General features: G+C 35.2%; 1 protein-coding gene across 3 annotated transcripts in view; it reads right to left on the bottom strand.

The window, feature by feature from the left end:
* The window catches only part of DPH6 (diphthamine biosynthesis 6), a 194,332-nt gene that overhangs the window by 102,361 nt on the left and 68,909 nt on the right, over nt 1-23,062 (bottom strand). For 2 of the 3 annotated variants that reach the window (XM_079308103.1, XM_079308105.1), the window contains exons 8-12: nt 21,158-21,245; nt 13,341-13,494; nt 12,325-12,456; nt 8,399-8,528; nt 3,965-4,139 (exon numbers count right to left, since the gene is read on the bottom strand). In XM_079308103.1, the coding sequence (XP_079164229.1) occupies nt 3,965-4,139; nt 8,399-8,528; nt 12,325-12,456; nt 13,341-13,494; nt 21,158-21,245 (679 nt within the window). Of the gene's footprint in view, nt 1-3,964; nt 4,140-8,398; nt 8,529-12,324; nt 12,457-13,340; nt 13,495-21,153; nt 21,246-23,062 lie in introns of all 3 variants that reach the window. The other variant, XM_079308104.1, reaches the window with a different exon arrangement.

Here is a 23,062-nt window from a genome sequence, read left to right as displayed (position 1 = left end):
TTAAGCACTCTAACTGAACCAGGGAATTTACCAGGGATGACTGATACCTTTCTCAACATCACTATTAATAACTGACTTCTATTTTTGCATGTCTTGAGAGCTGAACCACAACTTCTGACTGAAGTGAAAATTTACTTAAAAGAAAACAGCAGTTCCAATTCTCCCTAATGTTTCTTTTTAGCGTGTCTCATCATTAAAGTGGAACTACCTGGCTGAGAACACCCTCCAAGAGGCAATGAAACTATTCCCTGCTATTGGGTGGACTTTGTGATATTGGGTGTGATTGTGTACCTCGGTCGTGGCAGAGAGTTTTAATTTTGTCCAGTGGCAATAATTAGACACACTGTTTATAGTCAGGTTTCTTAATCTCCAGCTAAGAAGCATATGGCACATAAAAGAAATGAATTACAAAGATGCAGAACTAAGTTCTGTCCCACTGTTTCCTGACTTACATACAGTCTCCATACCATTTAGAAGTCACCAAGTTGCCCTAACATTTTTTTACCCCGGCAATGGCTAGGGAAGAAACAAGAATAACTTTTACATTGGTGATGAGGTTTCTTACACAGGACTGTGCATGCCAGTGGCACTGGAGTATAATTTGCTTGCTTTCACATACAAAAATGATAATGTCTAGGTACCTCAGCATGACAGCCATTCCCTCCAATGCACCAAGCACTATCACAAGTTCTGTAGTCCACAATCCTGCTAGGTATGGTATTGTCCAAATTGTTGACTAAACCACTAAGAATATAATCCCAAGTATCAAACCCAAAGGAACATTATCTAGAATCAGAACTGTTGACTATCACTTTTTTTCCCCCCACTCATTGGAAGGTATTCTCTTCCCATATTAATAGATATGGTATAACATAGGAAAGTGTTAATGAATCACAAAAGGAGAAGATGGGAAAGAAGCTACTGGGTTAAGAGAGTGAAAAAAAATTGAGAAAAAGATGCCTGAAGGATAGTTCAAATTGGGATCTGGCAGCTGTCAAAAGGAAAGAACTGAGGTCATGAGCCAAGCTAAAGGTTTCAGCAGATAGAATCAAGTCATAGATGCATATAATGTTGGCATACATATAAAATACATTATGTCTTACTTTATCTTCAAACAGTTCATGTCTACTTTTTACAAAGAGAAAAGCTGAAGTTGTTTTTATAGAATGCTAATCCCACAAAAGAAAGAATGTTAATTCAAAAGAAGAAGAATTTTGCAATAAGTCATTTGAAAATCCTAATTTCATTCTGCAGTGTCTATCAAACTGAGGTCAGGACATTCTTGTAGTAAATTCCAAATCTTTACTTTTTGTCCTTATAGCACTGTTGGCAAGATCCTGAAAGATCCCTACCGAATGGAAATGATGCTCTGCTGAGTGATTTTTGAGCCTGAAGTGTGAATTCCATAGTTTGCATGAACTACCTACATCTTTCTGCTGCCAGCTCTGCTCTTACGTGCCAGGGCACATCAATCCCAACTTGCAATATCCTGAATATTATTCTATGATCTATCCTGAACTCAGAAAAAACATTGTGTAAAAATACATGCTGATTCCTCAGTGTCCACAAAATTTCATATTGGACTGAAAAGACAAAAAATTTAGTTGTCCAATTGTTGTCAAGGAAAAGATTAACAAACTCTACATATCTACAAGATAAGGGTAATAAATATTTACTGTTTTAAGATCATTTGGCTTCTGTTCCTCAATCATAAAATACTAATAAACATTTAATCATCATAAAATTTGTATAATTTCAAATAATTTTTGTTGACTACAAAGATTAAAACCTCACTTTTGTTCCTTCTTTAGTTATTCTGGAAAATATATTCCATTTCTAAAATATATTGAAGTGCTTACTTCTGCTGGTGAACTTAAGAGCTTATATCTGTCCATATATAGCCTTACAAAGTTCTAAAACTAATTTAAAGAAGATTTTAATTTTGAGAAATTCATGTTTAAGAAAATACATTATTAATACATAATAAAATACATTAAGAAAATACTGTATCTTCCATTAATAAAATTTATAATTCAAATACTTTGTTTATGCACTGATACACTCCTCTGTGATGTTTTCTTATGAAAAGGTTTTATAAGTTATATCTTTTATATAGTATTTTAGAAAGAAAAAATGCTTAAATATTGAAAACATTTACTAAAATGCTTATTTGTTCCAGTAGATTTGACATGTATTGTATCAAGCTCTGCAGAATGGAAATGTTACCAAAAGTCAAAAATTCTTAGCAAGGCAAAATCAGAGTGGTAAATATTGATACTCAGATGAAATGTATTGTTGGAAGTAGTAAGGCAAAATCTGGCAAATGAAAAATAAAAATATGGCTTCCATGTATACTATCAATTCCTCCTACAGGTGTTTGAGGACTAGAGACAGAACACACACATAAAGGACAACATAAGTGAGAGATCCTGTGGCAGAGGTACAGATTTTCATTACTGTTACTCCACTCCTGTGGTAATTTTGAAAAGTAAAAATATTTATTTTACACTGTAAGGGAAAATAATATTGCTTAACTAAAATGTTCTCTTGGGGTAGAAGGAAATAAAGCAAAACAAAACACAACAAAACAAAACCAGAGAGAAATTTTCCTTAATATTTGAATTGCTGACCAGTGTTAATGGCTACACTACACTTGAGGAGATATGAACTTTTTCTTGGGTTGCTGACTGTCCCACACCACCAGAAGATCTGCCAGTACCTGCCTATGGACAGCTGCAACATGAAATTTTTTTACTGGGTTACTAAAGCAATTTTCAGTTTGCACACTTTCCTGAATTTAGCTGATGATAGTTTCAGGATATGGAGATTAGTTGTGATGTAAGAGAAGCTTCTCCAAATAACAAAGATACAAAGCTTATTATTTTAATCTTTGAAGGATTATGCATGACATGATACAATTACAATCATTAAAGTATAAGACTGAATGGAATAAAGTTAAATAAACCAACTTTCTGCTTTCTCAAGAAAAATGGATATAGAGAGATTATAAAACCCTACCCTCCTGTAAAAATAAGATTCATACTGTAGTAGTCTACCAACATTTCTTCCTGAAAATAAAACAAATTCCACATGAGCTTCTCCAGCAAAATACTGTTCCTGAAATTGTCTGCAAAATTGTACAAAGACAAAATGAAGTACATGGCATGGACATTATACTAGGTTTGCAGAACCAAAACTGTTTCAGGCACTTTAAACAGATGTCATAAAGCCTTGCTTAAATCAGTCTGTAGAACACTGGACAATGTATTTATTACAGGGGAAGAATACTGGTAAGAAAGGTGTATATTTTTTGCAACAGAAAAGGTTGAGATAGCTCAAAAAATGTCAGACTGGTACTAGTTGGACAGAAAATACCATATTAGGAGAACATTTTTAATGCAAATTTTTGGTCCACTTTTCCATGATACTTTACTCTTTTTCATTTTTCTAAAGAGTATGTAATATTCTGTTCAGTTTGTTATTATTTTGAAAAACAGAATGGTTCTTCAACCTTGATGCAAATTAAATAGTTAAGCAGAACCACAAGCCTCAAAAAGGATTTAATTAAACAAGTATTTTAGGATTGACTCTACCTATAAAAAAGTTAGAGCTTTAATAAGGAAACTGAAATATCCTCAGCTGTTCCTAAATTCTGTCTATATTCTAGGCAAACTATAAAAGTATATGTATGACAGGTTTTTTGTCTAATTATAATGTACAACAGAAGCATGCTGTTCTTGAGATTCTCTGAAAATAATAATTTAACCAGTTTTATTATCACAAAATGAAGAACTGATGAGAGATAAGTGGTCTACAAGTCTTAAAAACATAAATTCAAAATGCTTTTTTTTCCACACATTTTCTTTTGTGCATAGAGAAAATGAAGAAAGAGAAAGAGACTTCATAACTGTGTTCCTTTCAGTAAAGGAGCATACATTTCACATGTAGTAACAAAAATTCCTACCTTGATGGACTGACTGTAAGGTCCTATGCTGGCAGGTGCCCAGTGGGAAATGCTCTGTACATGCATGACCAGCTTTTCATCATGTACTACATCATCTGCTGCCTTGTCATCCTTATGTGCAAGGCAGTCAATGCAAAACAGCACTCCATCAGGTAACAGTGTTTCCACACATACTCTGAAAACACAAGATAATTATCTTTTTCAAACAGAAGTTTGCTTGAATCAAATCCCAACATTTATTTTCCGTTTTTTTTTTTTTGGTTTTTTTTTTTTTTTTTTTTTTGGACATTATCTTAGGAAATTTTGTCAGGATCATATAAAGAAGTTAGGAGCATTGCAATAACCTGCTAGCATTAACAGTGTTATCTCCTCAAGGACACTGCTGGCTCACAGACAGCTTTGTGTCCACCAGGACTCCCAGCTCCTTCTTTGCAGGCTGTTTCCCAGCACTCCAGTCTCCAGCCTGTGGTCCATGGGGTTATTCCTCCCCAGGTACAGGATCCTGCATTTGCCTTTGCTGAATCTCAGACAGTTCTCTGCCCATCTCTCCACCCTGTGAGGTCCTTCTGCAGGGCTGCACAGCCCTCTGGGCTATTGGCCACTCCTCCCAGATTGGTGTCACCAGTGAACCTGCTGAGGAGGGATCTGCACCTTCATCCAAGGCATTGATGAATAAGGTAAACCATACTGGGCCAAATAAGTCACTGTTAGTGCCCCAAATCCAACTAGTCCAACTGGACCCTGTGCCACTGATCATAACCCTCTGGGATCTGCTGTTCAGCCATTTCTCTATCCACCTCTCTGTCCACTCATGCAGTCCACACTTCCTGAGTTTGCCTATGAGGATGCTGAGAGAGACAGTGTCAAAGTTTTCTGAAAAGCAGCAGCTTATAGATCCTTTACAACCTTCTCACAGGTTATCTGTAATACTAGCACATTTTTCTGCTATACTTTAAGTTGCATGACAGATACAAACATATGACAGGACTCAAAATCTACTTAAGCATTCATTTATAAAGTTCACCTCTGTTTCCTCCGAGGAAGACTGAGTGCCTTGATGAACAGACAGACGTGTGTTGCATGTGGCCAGTTAAAAAGCAGGGGGGTTGAGGGGCTGTGCGGGGAAATCAACATTTCAAAGCCTGAAAAATAATTATATTTGCAGTCCATGCATAGAAAAGTCATTTAGCTCCCAGCAGGAATCCAACAAAAAATTACTTGTTCTCTTTACATATCATGTAACAGCCTTATAAAATTCTTCCAATCTTGCTTATTTCTTCTAAGAAAACTACTTTTCTCCTCACCTCCCACATGTAAATATAGTAGTTTTTCCTCATTACCATCATCACAAGCATGGATGAATGGATTTTCTGCTTGGGCTGGTAAATTTTCAAGACAATTTTGCAAATTTATTGCAGATCCACGCCCGAGTCAGTGCTTCCAGCATACCACCTGTGAGAACTTCCACAACCAGGCCTCTGTACATAATGCAATGATGCAACCATGCAAACTGCTGTATAATTTTTCTTCAGGACAAAATGCAACATAGACAAATATGCAACAGAAACGCAGTGCTGTGCAAAGGAACCTGAGGACTCTGGTTGATGGCAAGTTGAACATGAACCAGCAGGGCCCTGGCAGCCAGGAGGGCCAAGTGTGTCCTGGGGTTCATCAGGCACAGCATCACAGCCGGGCAAGGGAGGGGATTGTCCTGCTCTGCTCTGAGCTGGGGCAGCCTCACCTCAGTGCTGGGGGCAGTTCTCAGAGCCACAGTATGAAAAAGATATAAAGTGCTAGAGAGCATCCAAGGGAGGGCTACAAAGATTGTGAAAGATCTGGAGGGGAAGCCATAGGAGGAGCAGCTGAGGTCACTTGGTCTGTTCAGCCTGAAGGAGATTCAGGGGAGACCTCATTGCAGTTACAGCTTCCTCACGAGGGAAGAGGAGAGGCAGCCATCTCTTCTCTGCAGTCACAGTGACAGGACCCAAGGGAATGGTCTGAAGCTCTGTAAGGGAGGTTTAGGTTGGATATTAGGTAAAGGTTCTTCATCCAGAAGGTTTTTGGGCACTGTAACAGGCTCCCCTAGAGAAGACAAAGCAGAGCTCAAGAAGCGCTTGGAAAATGCTCTCAGCACAGGGTGTGACTCTTAAGGTGTCCTGTGCAGGATCACAAGCTAGACTTTGACAATCCTTGTGTGTCCCTTCCTACTCAGGATATTCTGTGATGCTCTGAAACCTGTTTGCTCCATGAAAATAAAACTAAAAAGCCATTTCCCTTCAGCTTTCTAACCTTTCTACCTTGTTATTTTACTCATGGAAGGCTATGTAGCTGGCTATGCAAGTGTGGTGGCCTAAAACATGCAAGCATAAGAAATAAAAGTTAAATTGTGAGTAGCTGAGTATTACAAAGAGAATCTACAACATGTAGGAGTGGAGAATAATTTTGTGTAGTTTATGGCTGGGATTAGATCCCTCCTCTGAAGGCACACACAGCCAACCCTCCCATTTCTCTCTGATTTAATAATCCTGGCCTACAGTCAGCATCCTAAAGCCTCTCTCTGCTTGTCTTGGATCTGACACCCAGGCAGTGTAGTGGAATGTGATGGTTATCTTAACAGTATCTTCAAACTATTTGTCTTGCTATACTTAAAATTCACAAGCCTCTATTACACTTCATATTCTGCAATAAGAGTATAAAATATACGAATTTTCATTAGAAAATTGCTGAACAGTTGGTTTTAAAAATATGAAGAAGACAAGAGGTATGACCACATGGCTGACCCTGCTTTTAGTGCAGGATTGGACTAGATGACCTCCAGAGGTCCCCTGCAATCGGTATTAACCTATGATTCAAGTGAAATTTTTCAAGCTGTATCAGTTCTGCATTCTCAGCATATTATCTCAGAAGCATAAGAAATTACTGTAAAAAATTACAAATTACTGTAAAAAGAAATAAGCCTTTTTGACAAAGGCAATAAAAAATACAAACAGAAAATTAATTTAACACATATCTTTTTTAAAAAAGAAAAATTTCGTAGCCTAGGTGTTTTTTAACCAATTTCCAATGGAAAACAAATCCACCACATCCAAATAACACAGGAGTCACCTAGTGCACACCTAAACTACTAAGCAGTTTCATTATGTCAGATGTAGACTTGGATACAACATAGAAGACTTTGTACAACAGATATCGAAAAAAATATGCTTTGTGTATCTATGAATAAAATTGTTATCATCAATGAAATCTCTTTTCATACTTGAATTCTTACTGAACATGGAAATGCAGCTAAGCTATCCAGCTAGCGTTATTATCTGAGGGAAACACAAGACATTAATAAAAACCGGATTGAGCCAAAGATCTGTCTAATGCAGTAGTTGCCCTCAACCAGAGCCAAGTGCATGTAGGCAGGGGAAGAAAAGAAAAGGCTTAAATGTAGTTTTGAAATAACTGTCAGTATCTCATGATGTGAATCCCAAGTAACTGCTCAGATAATAATTTTGTTTTTGTATTTAACAGAATAAATACAACAAGGTAAGTAACATTTGTCACAAAGACCTAGAGGGTTCCAGACCTCATCACTTTTTGGAAGGCATAATGCTTTTGATACTTTCTCCTGTAACACACTCATAGAGAAATTATTGACTTGGGGCCAGATGAGCAGAGAGTAGTGGAGTGAAAACTGGCTGAATAGTCAGGCCCAGTGGGTGGGATCAGTGGCACAGATTCTCACAGGTGAACAACCACGAGCCTATACTGGGTCCACTCCTGTTCAACATCTTCATTCATAAACTGCATGATGGGGCAGTTTATCCTTGGCAAGTTGCCATCCACATGGATATTGACAGGATGAGGAAACAGGCACACAGGAACTTGATGAAACAGCAAGGAGAAGCTGCAAGTTCCATATTTGGGGAAGGAACAAATTCAAGGTCCAGTATATTCTGTGGTCCCACTGGCTAAAAAGCAGCTTTATGGAGAAGGACTGGAGGTTCCTGATGGACACCAATTTGTACATGAGCCAACAGCATGATCTTGTGGCAAAGACAGTAGATGATATCCTGGGCTGCATTCAGAGAAGCACTGCCAAAAGGTCAAGGGGTACAAACAGAAAAGAAAAGCAAATAAAGTCCCAGCAATACAAACAGTTGTCACTTCAATCAAGTCAAAAAAGAACCAAGACTTGCAAACCATATATTATCCTTCTGTAAGTCCGTATGGGGGAGCATTTGTAAACCTTATGGTATATATTAAAGCAGGAATTTCTAACCCTAGTGTTTTTGACATGAGCAGCTGTGATGTTAATACTCCAAAAGGCAGCAAAAGTCTTCTTCTGTGAGACACAAACATTTGGCAAAATGCTCCACAAATATGGCAACAATAATTCAGTCTATTACAGTGCATCATAAATACACTAAAGCAGTAGTCTAATCCTACCTTGCTGGTGGACACAAATCAAATTCTGTCTCATAAACTGAGTTTATAGTACTGAAATCTTTCATGCTCTTCATATATAGATGAACCAAAATAACATCCTTCAGTTTAAATCCCTCTGAAGTCAAATTAGCTGCAGGATAAAAAAAATAGCTGTTAAAAAAATATCATAAATGCATGCAGAAAGACAGCATGGGCATCATGGTTTTCCTCAGCAAAAACAACTGGTAATAACCTAACTGTTGTCTAAACATGACTGAAGATTTTGTAATACACTACTTATCCCCATTAGTATTTCTTTCTTCCATTATATTCTTTCTCATATTAGTTTTCCAAATATACAGGAGAAGACTAGAAAATAAATTTTATCCACTCTGAGCAGTGAATTCTTGCCCCATGAAAACACATCATGCATTCATGCATGTAGGTATGTTACAGCCCAAATTACTTGAATACATAAGTTTGATTGTCTTGGGGGAGCTTGGGGTGGGATTCTCATTCTGTGACAGACAAAGGATTTTGAATCACAAAAATACAGAACTGGAAAGGACAATAGCCATCTTCAAGGAAAAGATCAAATATTTATATGCCATTTCGGAGGGATGCTTGCCTAAGCTGTTTTTAAAAACACTCACTGCAATAATAATCTCTGCATAAACAAAGAATTATAAATGGCAAGACAGACAATAGGAAACAGAAGTGGCCACAGGAGAAAGGAAGGAAGAATGAGAGCAGAGGAAAGCTCAAGCAGACAGCTAAAGAAGACATACTCAGAAGTCAAGATCATCTGAATGTGTATGCATAGAATATTCCAGTCACAGCACTCAGAGAGAATGTATTACTCTTATATAATCAACCACATAACTAGATATGTGATCAGCTCTGCAGTGTCTCCTTTGTAGCTCATGAGCAACACAAAGTAAATGAAGACAAAATCTTTGAATATAGAGCATATATAATGAGAGAGTACTCTGTGACCTAATTTAAATAAGCCATGTAAAGTTCTTCTCAGTGTTATTTTGGGGATCTTGTCCTTTAATGTTACAGTGTGCTCATGTATATATACTTACAGACTTGTTTTTCAATTGAGAAATACAAGGATATAAAGACAATCTCTGAAGGTTGTCGCCTTAGTGAGAAAAATAGTTTTCATGTAAAAATATTCAATGCTTTTAAAGACAGTTCAGAATTTTGCACACTTTCACAAAGATTAGTTTGGTTGCACCAACACTGAATTTTGTTCTAAATGTCTCAGCTTTACTTAGCCATACTGCCAATAATAATAGCAATCTGAAAAGGGGAATTCTCACTTACAGAAACGAAAGTGTGCACAAGTGATATAAGAGATTATATAGCAATTGACAAAGATCTCATATCAAGTCAAAATACATGTCTAGAAATATCAGCTGATAAATTAGCATACAATGGCTATTCTGTATGGAAATAGGAATGTATTTGAATGCTACCTCATACCAATCACTAGATCAATACCAGCTGTTATATCCTCAGTTACAGAGGAAAAGAGGGCAATTCTCAACTTTCCAGCCAGCACTTTAGTCAAGAAGAAAGGTCTGCAGTTAAAAGTTCTACAGCATTACATGGAATACTGGAGAGGGAAGAACCCCTCAATCAACTGATACATACCTGTTCACACGCAAACAACTCCACTCTAAATTTAAAATATATGAGCCAACAAACTAACTCTAATTTGTGGACACAGAGTAAGCTGAAGGCATTGATTTGGGTGAACTCACAATTTCTACCTTTATTTTTTAAAAATCCCTCTAAATAAATGTACTATCCCTTTTTCCATTGCATAAATGAGAGGAATGGCGGGAAATAACTTCTCCCCAGCTTATAATCAAAATAAAACTGACTCCCAAAACACTCTCTCTAGTAGAAAGGCATACATGATGAACTGGTTAGCAAGCTCTTGAGCTCTTCACAACTTCAGTTTTTTAGGGACAGAACCATTACATTGCATATGTCCTGGACATACAGGGAAACCTTACAGACTTTCTGTTGAATTTCTAGCCATTCGTGGTTTCTAATAATTTATAGAATATGATCAGGTTAGACTCACCCTTAAGCAGAACTGCTTCAAAAGGTTACATTGACTGAAGTACAGTTTTTTGATTATTTTTGGTTGGTTCGTTGGTTGGGGATTTCTTGTTTGTTTTTTATTTAGGGGTTTATCCAGAATCCTTAGTTGAGAGCCAAAAAATTCTATTTCCTGTAGACAGTATCCAAACTGTTTACAGGAAGTAGCATTTAAGAACTTTAGCCTGTTTTAACACAATGAAAATCCGCAGTTTCCTTCAAGCTTATGAAACTTTGCCATGGGACAACTACATCAGAGCTGCTTTATAGTATATAAAGCAAAGCAATCTTTGTCACCTTCCAATTATATCTAAAAACAAAAGTTTAACATGAGCGTTAAGGAAACAAATGTATCAACAGCAACATACTGCATTCCCACCCATTCTTGGCTTCATAGAATTCCATCCATTCTACAGAACGTTTCTTGGCATCTAGAGATAAATTTCCATTTCCTAATCCTTTTGTCAGCACCTGTTTACTTTAGAGGGGGGTTAAATGAGTTAACCCAGCAGAGTTTAAAAGACTGTGCTTCTTCCATTCTCACCACAGTGTAGCTGAACTGCTGTATAGACTCAAAGTACATGTTCAGAAAAAGCCTTGTGCAAATTTGCAGATTAAGTTTTCAGAAACAAATTGTTTTGTTTGTCATGGCAGAACCATAATTCATTCAGTTTCTATACCCACTTTCCAAAGGAGAATAAAAGAGAAGTGAGAACTGAAATTTTCTGCAAAGGATCAGAAAATTACTTTTTTTCCTTACCAGAACACAGGTAATGCAAGTAATCTGCTGCAAGCAATGAGCCACTGCACTAGTCAGACAAAACCTTTTTTCAACCTTTTTTGGCAGATGCTAAGGCAAAATTAAATAATGTTTGTACAAGTAAACTTCCACTCAAATAAAATGAGGAAAAAAAAAAGTTCCACAACCCTATTGCTTCACTTCATAGATTATACTAAGATTTACACTAAAATCCATTGCCTTTTGCAGTATAAGTCTGATCATCTCCACCTTGATGATTTCCAAACTATCACAAACTAGCTTAACGACCTTCTACCAAATAGAACTTGGCTTCTGAAAAAGAAATCTAGGGTTTCTTTATCATTCTATATTCGATCATGAATACTGAGCTGGACATGCAAAAAAAATAAGATATGATAGGACAATACCTCAGGTAAATTCATAAACCAGAATATGAGTTTACCCATTTAGATATTAAAAATTATTTCCATTTTTGTGAATGAAAAGAAGCCTGTACAAACATACTTCACCTAAACTTTAGAATGAAAAAATACAAAACAGAAACATGAACATTTTATTTTAAATGTCAAAATCTTGTAAGTAACCTGGATTTCATGATCCTCAAGACAGCAATTTTGCCTTTACATTAGGAATATAAATGAAATTTACTGTTACTGACCTAATCCTAGATGCCAAAATGTATATCAGCTTTCTAGAAAACTTAATTTAATATTATGGAAGCTACAAATGTGTTTTAGCAAATACACAGCCTCTATACCATGCATACATGCTCACACACACTCTATATTTCAAGAATGCTATAAACCAAGCAAGTACTGTGGAAATAGTGTTTTTAAAGGGATATCAAATCTACTCTGGCTTTCCAGGGTCTTCAAAGACAGTCAAATTATGATGTGTTAAAGATGGCAGTCTTGATAACAAAGGTTCTAATCAAAGGCAAAAGGAGTTGGCAAACCAATAACCACAACATATAAAGTTATAAAACCACATGGAGATACAGATTCTTCCTTAAGACCATATTAAAAACACAATCAATGACAGCAGATTATGTATTAACTGAATAAAGCACCTTTGAGAGATGAAAATGCTTCCCGTGCTGCATCTTCAGCATTTTTATCCTTTGATGGAAGGAAGTGGGCAGTGATATTTGAAAACCACTGGTAACCACTTGGGGATTTGCTTGAATTTTGAAATTTCTTAGCTATGGGAAATGAAGAAAAGAATTATGATTAAAACAATGAAAGGTTTCAGATTAACCAAGGATACATTTTAAATAGTTTAAGGAAAAAGAACTTTGACACATTAAAACCCCACAAACTGTAAAAACATCTTCAAAAATATTTACAAACAGATATAAAAGTAAGTGCTCTGGTAGCAAAACTCCCAAATCCTTCTCCAACACTGCCTCCACAAAATATGCATGAAAATAGCACATTAGCTGAGAATTTCAGTACCTTTTTCTCCTCCTTTCCATTTCTGCTAATCTTTTACAATTTTTTGACCTTTTTGTTTACAGACTTGGCACAAGATGTGACACTGAAAAGCTAAAATTTTCAGAAGTATCCAAGTGGCATAAAAACATATTTCCAAACTTGTATGCAAAATTTTAATGGAAGTTAAGTGCTTAACCTGGTTCTGATAATCTTTGCAAACGCATAACATGTTTAGACATTTTTAAAGCCCACTAGGCACTTATCCATATTCAATACCAAAGACCTAAATACTGTTCAATAACCAAACACTGTTAGCAGCGAAATTTAGTTTTCAGGAAGTTTACCCATCTATGTACATAGTGTAACAGAAATATTGTGGTATTTCCAGGAGGAGGAGAGGGAAAGGAAGAGGGAGAAAAAGAAAGAAAAAAACCATGTTAGGCTCCTGTAAATTAACTCAAAACGCTTCACTTCTATAGATCTATTGATTATTATCAGAAAAATGCATTCTAGTAGGATATCTTTTTGCAGACTAATTGGTATGGGTCACATTTTTTTTCAGGAGTGCTTGTATAGTAATTAGCATATTCCACCTGGCATGAAAGAGTCAACCTTTTTATTTAATTTTTTCAAAAAACTGTGCAAAACTCACTGAAATCCAAAGAGTTATGTTTCAAAGCCTTCCAGATGACTGGAATATTTTTCTGTGGTTCACACTCCTCTGATGAAGGGAAAATATCATCATCCATGCAGTTTATCTCACAAGAACACCTATTGACCACACAAGTACCCAAGGATTCTTCCTGTTTGAGACAAACATTATAAAATAAGCAAGTAAACAACATGACAAACAGTGAATTAGCACATTTTACCATTCAAATACATTTTTAAGGTACCAAAAATACTATAGCTCAACAGTACACACCATAGAACAATTCATAAAAGAATAGCATTAGATTAGATTACATTGGATTAGATTAGATAAAATTTCTCATTAGATTGCAGAACTGGCAAAACATAATGTACCCCTATTGACATATCAAATGGAAGAAAAAAGCTAAGAAGTTTTAGTAACTGAGGACAGTAAATATGAAAAAAGATGAGATCCAATAATAAAGACAGAAAGAATACTATTATAAAGAAATGGTATCCCACAATTATATACAAGACAACTATGTTTAAAAAAAACCCAACTATGTGAACAAAAGAACAAAATTTAGAAAACCAATAATTTTATAATTAACATTGTCATTACATACTTGAAATAAAGCAAAAGACTAATAAGAAAGTTTTAAAACTTTTTGGAACAATAAATGAACGCATGTTAAAAAAAAAAAAATCTCTAAAAATCTCTATTATCTCACAGAGACTACCCTTTCCATCAAACATTTCGGTATGAGTTGAGATAACAGAAAAATGCATTTCCCAAGATCTATACATTGAAGTAATCTCTTGACAAGAAAGGAAAATCATTCTTCCCAAATGCTTTTTCAGGACCAGGAAGCGAAAACTACCAACTCTACCTTTTAAATCAGAGTACTTACTGACCCGTCTTCAACAATTCTGTGCTCATTATATTTTCAACATGCCATATAATTACAACATGCATTTTTGTGGGGTTTTTTTTAATGTTTGCTTCTTAATTTTTGAGCAATCAGAACTCTTACTCTTTCCCACCTGATTTTCCAATCAGCCCAATCTGCAGAGCACGTTGACTTTTGGACCACTAGCTGGGGTAATATCACTTGTCTATCTAAAAGCAATATGAATTATGACAGAATTTACCTAGAAACCCTAATCAAACACTATTGCATGTTGTAATGCCAGATTCTATCAATTACATTTCTTTCCAAATATCTCAAATTTCATGTAGTGTCTAAAATGCGCATTTTACTGCAGGCTTCTTATTCACAAAAATTACATTAAATCCAAGTAAGTAAAGATAAAAAGCTGACAAAACATGAAACATTTGCAAAGCTTAAATAGGGAATAGAAACTGCTGAATATTCTTTTAGCTGATAAATTCATGTTCTATACAGAATATCATTAAAAAAGAATATTAACATTATATAATGAAGAAATTTTATTGTATTTAATTTTATTGTATGTTTTTTCTTTCCTGTGGAAAATAAAACATTTTGCAACTTTAAAGATTTCATATTAATCACAAAAAGTCAGGAAAAAAAGGGCAAAATCTATAGTATGCATCAGAAATTTGTAACAACTCTTATGTCAATATTTGATTTCACTGAAGTGAAAAAGGATCCAGTTAGTTAAAGGAGTGCGTTTGGAAATTTAAAGGAAAGGCTAAATTACAAAAAGATCATTATCTGTGAGAGGAAACTCAGTTCTGCTGACTCTAAAAGAGGTCATAGGTAGTTTTATAAGCACTGTAAACACTAAGTCTATTATCTAAGAGAGGCTGATGTTCTTTGATTGGACTTCATTTTATTCATTCCTCCAAGAAAGACATGAAAGTCAGGGCAATAGTCTACATCAATCAATTGTACATCAGAGGTTAGAAGTCAAGAAGATGTAACCTAATAGCCCAGACAAAAACTGCAATTTAGCACAAACACGACACGCATTCCAACATTACAACAGACAAGCATCCAGCAGCATCTGGACCATCTCCCACCCATTGAATTACACCTTTCACTACTGCCATCACTGGGTGCATTTTGCCATTACCCAGAGGGATGCCTGATTGCTCCTCAGCCTTCAGGTATGACTTAAAAAATAGAGGAGCAGGAACACAAATCTCTAATTGAAAAAGATCTTAAGATGGTTTAAGGTACAAGAATCAAGAAAATTAAATTATTTTAAACGTTATGAGGTTTTTTTAATCTAAAAGGTAGCACTTCATGGAGATATACAGACTGTATAGCAGCAGCATATGCTAGAAGTGCTACCTCTTACTTCTTGCAAATTGTTGTTTTACTAAATAAATTACTTCCACTGAGTAATTCCTAGCATGCACCATGAAACAATCAATTTGCATTGTAGCACAGGGATTCAGGGGACTTCTAATACAGCATATGCAGAGTTTGCAGTTCTTGGTCCCACCTCCAAGTAATCATGCACAGCCATGGTGATGTGAATGATGCTGCTTTGGGTTCTGTTTTTACATCACCTGGATTTTAAAGGAAAAAGTTTGCCATTTTTTACTCACTTTTATTAAGCATTACATTAGCACTTTTGAAGAGATCTAGAGATACAAATATCTTCTGAGGCTGCTCTAACAGATCTGTAACTTCTCTCCATTCCCTCACCTGGAGTACCAAATTAAAATGCTCTTCAAATGAACATCAAAAGAACACCTATTCCATTTTTATGCCACCAGTTAAAATGCTTTCATCTACATTCCTAAACATGACTTTTGGAAGATGTACTTCATACAAAAAAATCACAGAGTAACCCTCACAAACTCTGTCACAACTGGCTTGGTATAACATAGAGAACTCCCCTGTAGCTTTGTAAAGATGCAAAGTCTGTAAAAAAATTAGGGATGTCTGTTGATTTCAATGCCTATGATACATCACAATGACTCATTCAAGGCTCCAAAAACATTGGTAATCAATCACTTCCCACAGCAGCACAGGTGCAGGTTACAGCAGAAGTATTAGGTGTGGAGCCTGGCACTTGAGGAACAACAGGCTCAATGCCAGCCTAAGCAGAGCTGCCACACTCTGTTCAGTAGCTATATTTAAATCCATACAAATGTTGGTCTTCCATTCCTCCCAACAGAGGAAGTAATCTAAGAAGCTAAAACTTATAGACTGCCACAAACAGAGTAACTTTCCCTGAATAATATTCTCATTGCTTTAAAAAGAAAAAATCAAGCTTGCTATAATGACATTTTAATTAAATCTTACAGAACCTATTTTATCGCATAACATTTTCATGTTACTTCACAGAAGCAATATATTTTCCCATTTGTTACACAGTTTCTCCCACACCCACTGTACATTGTGATACCAACCTAATTTTGGATCAGAGCCTGCATGCATGCATACACTTAACTATATTCACATAACTCATGTCATTGATGCAAGTGCGCTCAGAATGGAGTTAAGCAAATGCACGAGTGTTCCAAGATCCAAATTCTCCTGTTGAAAAAGCCTTGGAGCTAGGACTTTGACTGATATAGCTGAAATTCCATGCAGTGGTCTTTTATGAAAACAACAGATTGTCTTTTTAAAAAGCTTATATTCTCTGCTAGAGAAACTGGTATAAAAACCTATCACAACACAATTCTAAAACTGATAACTCTCCCACTGAGAAGCAATGAGGATACAGTGGAGCAGAGAGCTCAGAAGACAAAAGATTATGATAATCTCTTTATTCTTTGTCATGTACCTTGATAACAGAACTCCTTGAAATAAATATGAGATCACATGCATCTTGCATTATTTTGGGTACAAATCAGAATCATATAAAACAAAGTCCTTTATTCCAAAATACTTTCAAATAAATTATCTTCATTACAAAGAGAACTAAAAATTATCTTTCCTCAGAGAACTGGACTGAGTCTGCAATCAAATAGAGTAGAAAAGAAAATCCTTTATGTATTGTCTTAGTGTTTAGAATAAATCAGAGCACAAAAAAAAAGTTTTGTGATATTCATTATCAAGATTTGAAAACTACAAGGGTAATCTATATTCTTATGATGCAGAAGGGAAACCAAAGGTTGCCTAGGAGAAGTATTGTTTAATGATGATGAAATACATGCAAAAAATGCTACTAACAATGTCACCAACAAAACATGTTTTGAAACTTGAAATTCCTTCCTATTTCCCCTGACATCATCGACAAAGTCTAATTCTACAGCTAAAGTCCTAATTGTAGATTAACTAAAATAATTAATGAGGACAGAAATAGGCTACAATATTAAATCATATATAACCTATAGGATTATGTGCTTTTAGTACACATGGCACGCAAATATCTCCTAATAACCTTTTCTGAATTTACAAGTGTGCAAGTTACAAAACTCTACAAGTGTTTTTAAAATCTTCTCCAAAATGACCTGCACAATAGATCTCCTGCGATTTAACAGGGCAAACTGCATGCACTTCTGATGTGTTCCAGCTACAAGGTCAAGATCTTTTACAGACAGGAAAACACAATACCAGTTTATAATAGGCAATATAATGAAATGTCTACTATAAGAAAAAGCAGCAGCAGGCATGATTCCTGTATCTCTTACAGGCAAATAGGCTCCTTTCTTCTGCAAAGTGTAGAGAAAAAACTACATTATTCCCTCTAATTCTGGACTATTCAGACTTCAGGAGCTGCAGTTTCCCGTGTTGTATTGTTTGGTATGTGTGTGCTCCTACTCACTGGAACTTGAAAACAAAGTATTCATTATTAAATGCAGGGCAGAGCAAATGTGACAGCATGAACAACAGCTAGTATATGCACTACTGTCATCAGAAGTTCCCATCAGCAGAAGCTCCAACAGCTTTAATTTCTGTTTCTGATCTTTACAAAGCCAACACAATAATGTGAAAGAATATAGCAGAAAATAAAAGCAAGTAAATTGTGCTGACAAAGTAAATTAAAAACTTGTTTCACAGTTGTACTTTTTTTCCTAATTGAATATGCAGAATTTAATGTTTATTGAATAGAAGGCCAATATACCTAATTCAAAGATTCTAGAATATGCTTCAGAAATTGTCTCCCGTGGAAAAAAACAATCTGTATTTTAAGTGTATGAAGTGACTATCTTGGCAAAGTAAAATATTGATGAAGCTAGGTATCTATATTATATTGATGACATTGTTGTTTACTCTGATGTAAAAGAGGCATTCCTAGATTTTGAACATTAGCATTTTATTGCCATTCTTATTTATTCTTCATGTTTTCTGTGAAATGCCTACAAAAATAATTTACCAAATTTTTAATAATTTTAATAATAAAATGTAGTATTTATTTAATCTCTTTAGCCTTTCCTGCATCACTATCTATGAAAGAAATGTGAGTGTGTTTAAAAAAAGCTTCAATTATTATGCAAAAAACATCTTGAAGTTGCACAGAAATATATTAAACCAGAACAGTGAGTACAATGTTATGTTCCCCTAGGCACAAGGGCTCATTTTGCTGCCAGAAACAATCTAAACCAAATTTCTAGGCAGGCTTTGTAGTCAAACATGAAGAGATTTAGCTAAAGAAAATGCATTATAGAAGAGGAAAGACAGTAGAGACCAAGGTGCAGTAGCTATAATTGCAAAATGATTTTAGAAGTAAATTCAAGAAATGAAAAATTAACACCTGTGGCAAATAACAAAGGCAAAATTAATATACAATACAGTTAAAAATATGTTTACTTCACAGTAGAAATGATAACAAAAATTATGTCATAATACTTGTTACAATTACACTTCACTGTGGAGTCTATTAATATTTTCTACAAAGTGCTTACAAAAGTGGCTACTTTTACACATTGTTCATAATGGTGTATTATTTTTCCCAATTTTCAGTAATCCCTTGAAAGCCTCGAACTAAAATTATTTCTCCTTCTGAAGCAGTTTTTTTCCTGCAGTACTTTGTTATTATGGGACTGGCTGTTAAGTGCTGAATGCTAACTGATACTTAAATTTTTCCACAGGCTTATAAGCACCAAATAGTGAGCAAAAGTACAATACTACAGGCATATCAATCTTGAAGGCATGCCTTTATTATTATGCAGTTAAATGATGCTAACAGTTATGGTCTGAAAGACAGACTGGTTCTCCATATTCATAACTTCTCAAAAACTTAGCTTATTTTATCATGACATGAAATAATCTATAGCCAAAAGATATTAATGCTCTTCCTTATGAGACAATCATTTCAAAAATTAGACTCTTTTCCTTTTAAATACACATTAGTTTATATACCAAAACTCAGGGCAAGCTGCTGCAAACCTTACCCCTAGCAAAGTGTGACAGGTTGTCTACAATGGATTGGAAATACGATTTACTACAAACTGTGAGGCTTTAACCAAATCTAAAACACCTACGTGAGAAGGGGAAAAGAGCTATTGAACAGATAAAAGTAAAATCTTGATTTTTATATTAAATGTTATGCATTTTAATGTGATTTTTCTCCCTGATTTATGTAAAGCTTTGTGGTTTTCATTTTCCCTAGTCTGTCACATTGTAGTGATGTATGGTGCATTTTAGCATCAAGTTTGCCACGAGCAATAAAGTCAGTGCCCCCAAAGAAATATCAATATATTATCAGTCTTCCTTACCATGCCACATTCCCAAATTTTCCTTTATTCAGCCTATTTGGTTTTGCTTCACATAGTTGATATCCTTTTCACAGTCTCCCACACAAATATTTAATGTTTTATTTTTGAAAGAAATCCAAAACTAGAAATTGACAGGATGAAATACAATTTACTTTCCAAGGCTAAATGAAGCCATCATGGACGAGAAACACCGGGGTATTTTATCTGTTTGGAACAAATAAAATTAAAAAGGAAGAAAAAAAAAAGTGAAGGACGAGGGGAAGTCATGATCTATTGAAAGACATGCAGGAAATGTTGGTTAAGAGTCATGAAATTTGAAATACCAATAGAATAATGTTCTGTAACAATTTCTGCACTTCTATCATCAAAATGCAGAAAGACATAGGAAGAGATAGACAAAGATGACTGCAACAACAGAAGAAAGATCATGATGCACTCTCTTCAATAAAATACTAACACGTGTAGAGGCTCAGGAAGAAAAACATAATTTTAAACTAAAAATAATAATAAGATAAAATAATAAAGTAAAATAATAAAATTAAAAACAGAAAAGTGATGACAAACACAGAGAAAAATACTATCAGTTTTGACTTTAGTTCTGGTCACATGAAAGTCTGCAATATTTAAACCTCCAGAGTTCCTATTCCTGTTCAGCTCCTTCTAGAGAATTGTAAGTTAATAGAATTCATTCCAATGAACTATCAACGATTCCTTTAAAATTTTTGTCCAAGATAATCTCCACATAATTAAAAGTCATTCATTAGGTGTGTTTTTCATATGGAAAAAATCCTAAACCCAGAACATTCAGAGTTCAAGCACTTACAGGTTAGCAAGTTTTTAAATTATCCACTTTACAACAGAAACATCAAAAAGAGAAGCCACCTCCCAACAAATTATTACTGCTCATATGGTTTCCTAGTACAGTTGTGTTCTACAGTGCAGCTGTTCTACCCAGGCTGCACACTTGCTTGACTGAACCACATTGACTGAGCACCTTGAGGTTTCAAAATAAAAATTCCAGGCAAACATACTACCTCCATTCATTCACTTGACACAAGTGTGTTTGGTCTTTCCTAAGAGTAAATTCTGAAATTCAGCTAAATATGTACATTGATATTTGAATGCAACCCCTACATGAGAATATGATGGTTCACTCCAACTTGTGACAAAACAACACAACTAGAAAGCATGCATGTAGCTTTAAAGGGAAACAAAATTTGCAGCCTACTTGCCTTATTCTCCAGATGTAGTTCTGAAAAATGAAGGTAGGCCACAGGTGCAAATGCATCAGCTGAATGCATGATCACCTTTGCTGAATCTCTGAAATAAAAAAATTTTATCATCAAATGGTATAGTACATAATTTTATACAGAGACAATACTTAGTCACTAAAAAATCTCAAAATTTGAAAATCTATTAATTTCTTATCAAGGTTTTAATGTAAATTAAGAAAAAGTTTATTATATGAAATCATATTGTTGAACAATACATTACCTTCAAGAATTTTAAATTTTCAAAAGGAATAAACTATACTCCCTGTGTGAGCTGGCAGAGGAGATGCAGCAACAACCATGAGGCCACAGATGAAATGCAAAGAGTAAGCTTGTTTTCATTACCTCATCACCTGGGACCCCTGAAGCAGTGTTCAGGCAGGGCACAAAAGAAGGGACACAGGCACTGCAGAGACTTGGTCCATGCTAGAGCATCACCAAACCTGTGAGTCTCGCCTGTATCTCATGGATTTGCACAGGTGCAATATCCCACCAGGCTTTGATCTTTCCCACAGCCAGGCAGGAATCTCAAGTGTGTTCCATAGGGCCCCAGAGTCTAACACAGATGCTCTACTCATCCAATACGAGGTCAAAAACAATTACTATGATACATGTGTTTTTGACACCCCAGCTGCAAGTCACTTGAGTGTATTTACAACCCTCCTTGACAATCTTCCACTATTGCCCCACACTTCCAGACCAATATTAAGAGAATTAGTTAGCTGTAGACTACTAAAGTATAAACTACACTGTGCTTTATATCCCAAAGACTAAAATGTAATACAATCTTTAAATTTCATCAAAAGGAGATTTTTCAGAATCCACTGTTTTGGTAAATGCTCCAGGGATTAGTTTTTTAAGTATTAACAACATACAGTATTGCAAATTGAGAAATTGACTGATCCAGCCATCTTGCATCTGATAGTGATGACTACTAGACATAACTTTATAATGCCAAATGTGTTGGTGACAATGTTAAGCTTCCTGTGTGCTGATTCAAATTAGTTAATTTTAGTTTTCATTTTTACAGACACAATCTGTCACTCTTTGATTCACAAGAGGCAGTATCTGTTATATCCATCTGCATGGTTTTACTACTTAAGAAAAAGGTAGCTCTAAGAAACAAACATCAGAAGGTGAGAAATTCGAGGAAAACATAAGAGAAATTCAGATGCAGTACAAGAAAATTTGAAAATTGTTGAAAGTAAGGCTAAAGACACACACAGTTTTCCAGAAAACATTGTGCCCTTGGTACCTTCATAATGTTCAAATAGATGACATAGATTGATTTCTAGTAATACCACATAATATCAATGTAAACTAAAAGCAGTTGCATCTTTGGCCAGATCTGAGCACCTCAATAAAAGCGTAACATAAACAGAAATATTTGTACTATAAAATGTGTTTTGGGATTTAAAAATAACAAAATGCCACAATAATGATATATACCTCTAACATAAGATCCACTTTAAGCAAAATTTTAAAGTATTTTGATAAACAGGAATCAGTTCCATTCTTGAGAGTAATTATAAAAATTCTTTATGAGTTAAAATATTGTTTATATTTAAGATGTAAGATGCTTTATATGTAGCTCTTTAAAATAATTATTTTCAAATGACAATGATGTCTTCTAATTATAACAGAAATAGGTAGGAAAAAATAGGTGGAAAGCAGAATAGTTAAGTTCAAATCCAATTAGTCTCCAATTTAAAAAACTTATGAAGTCCTGAACTTGAAATGTCACATTCAGCTTGGGAAATAGTTTAAAAAAAAAACCCCAACCAACCCAAACCACAGGAAAGGCAGCCATTTAAAATGAACAGTGATTTCAGAGACCCCAATAAATTATATAAGGCCGTTTCACAC

Source organism: Erithacus rubecula (assembly GCF_903797595.1).
Source record: "Erithacus rubecula genome assembly, chromosome: 6".
NCBI classification, from domain to species: domain Eukaryota; kingdom Metazoa; phylum Chordata; class Aves; order Passeriformes; family Muscicapidae; genus Erithacus; species Erithacus rubecula.
This window is presented reverse-complemented; position numbering and strand designations above follow the sequence as displayed.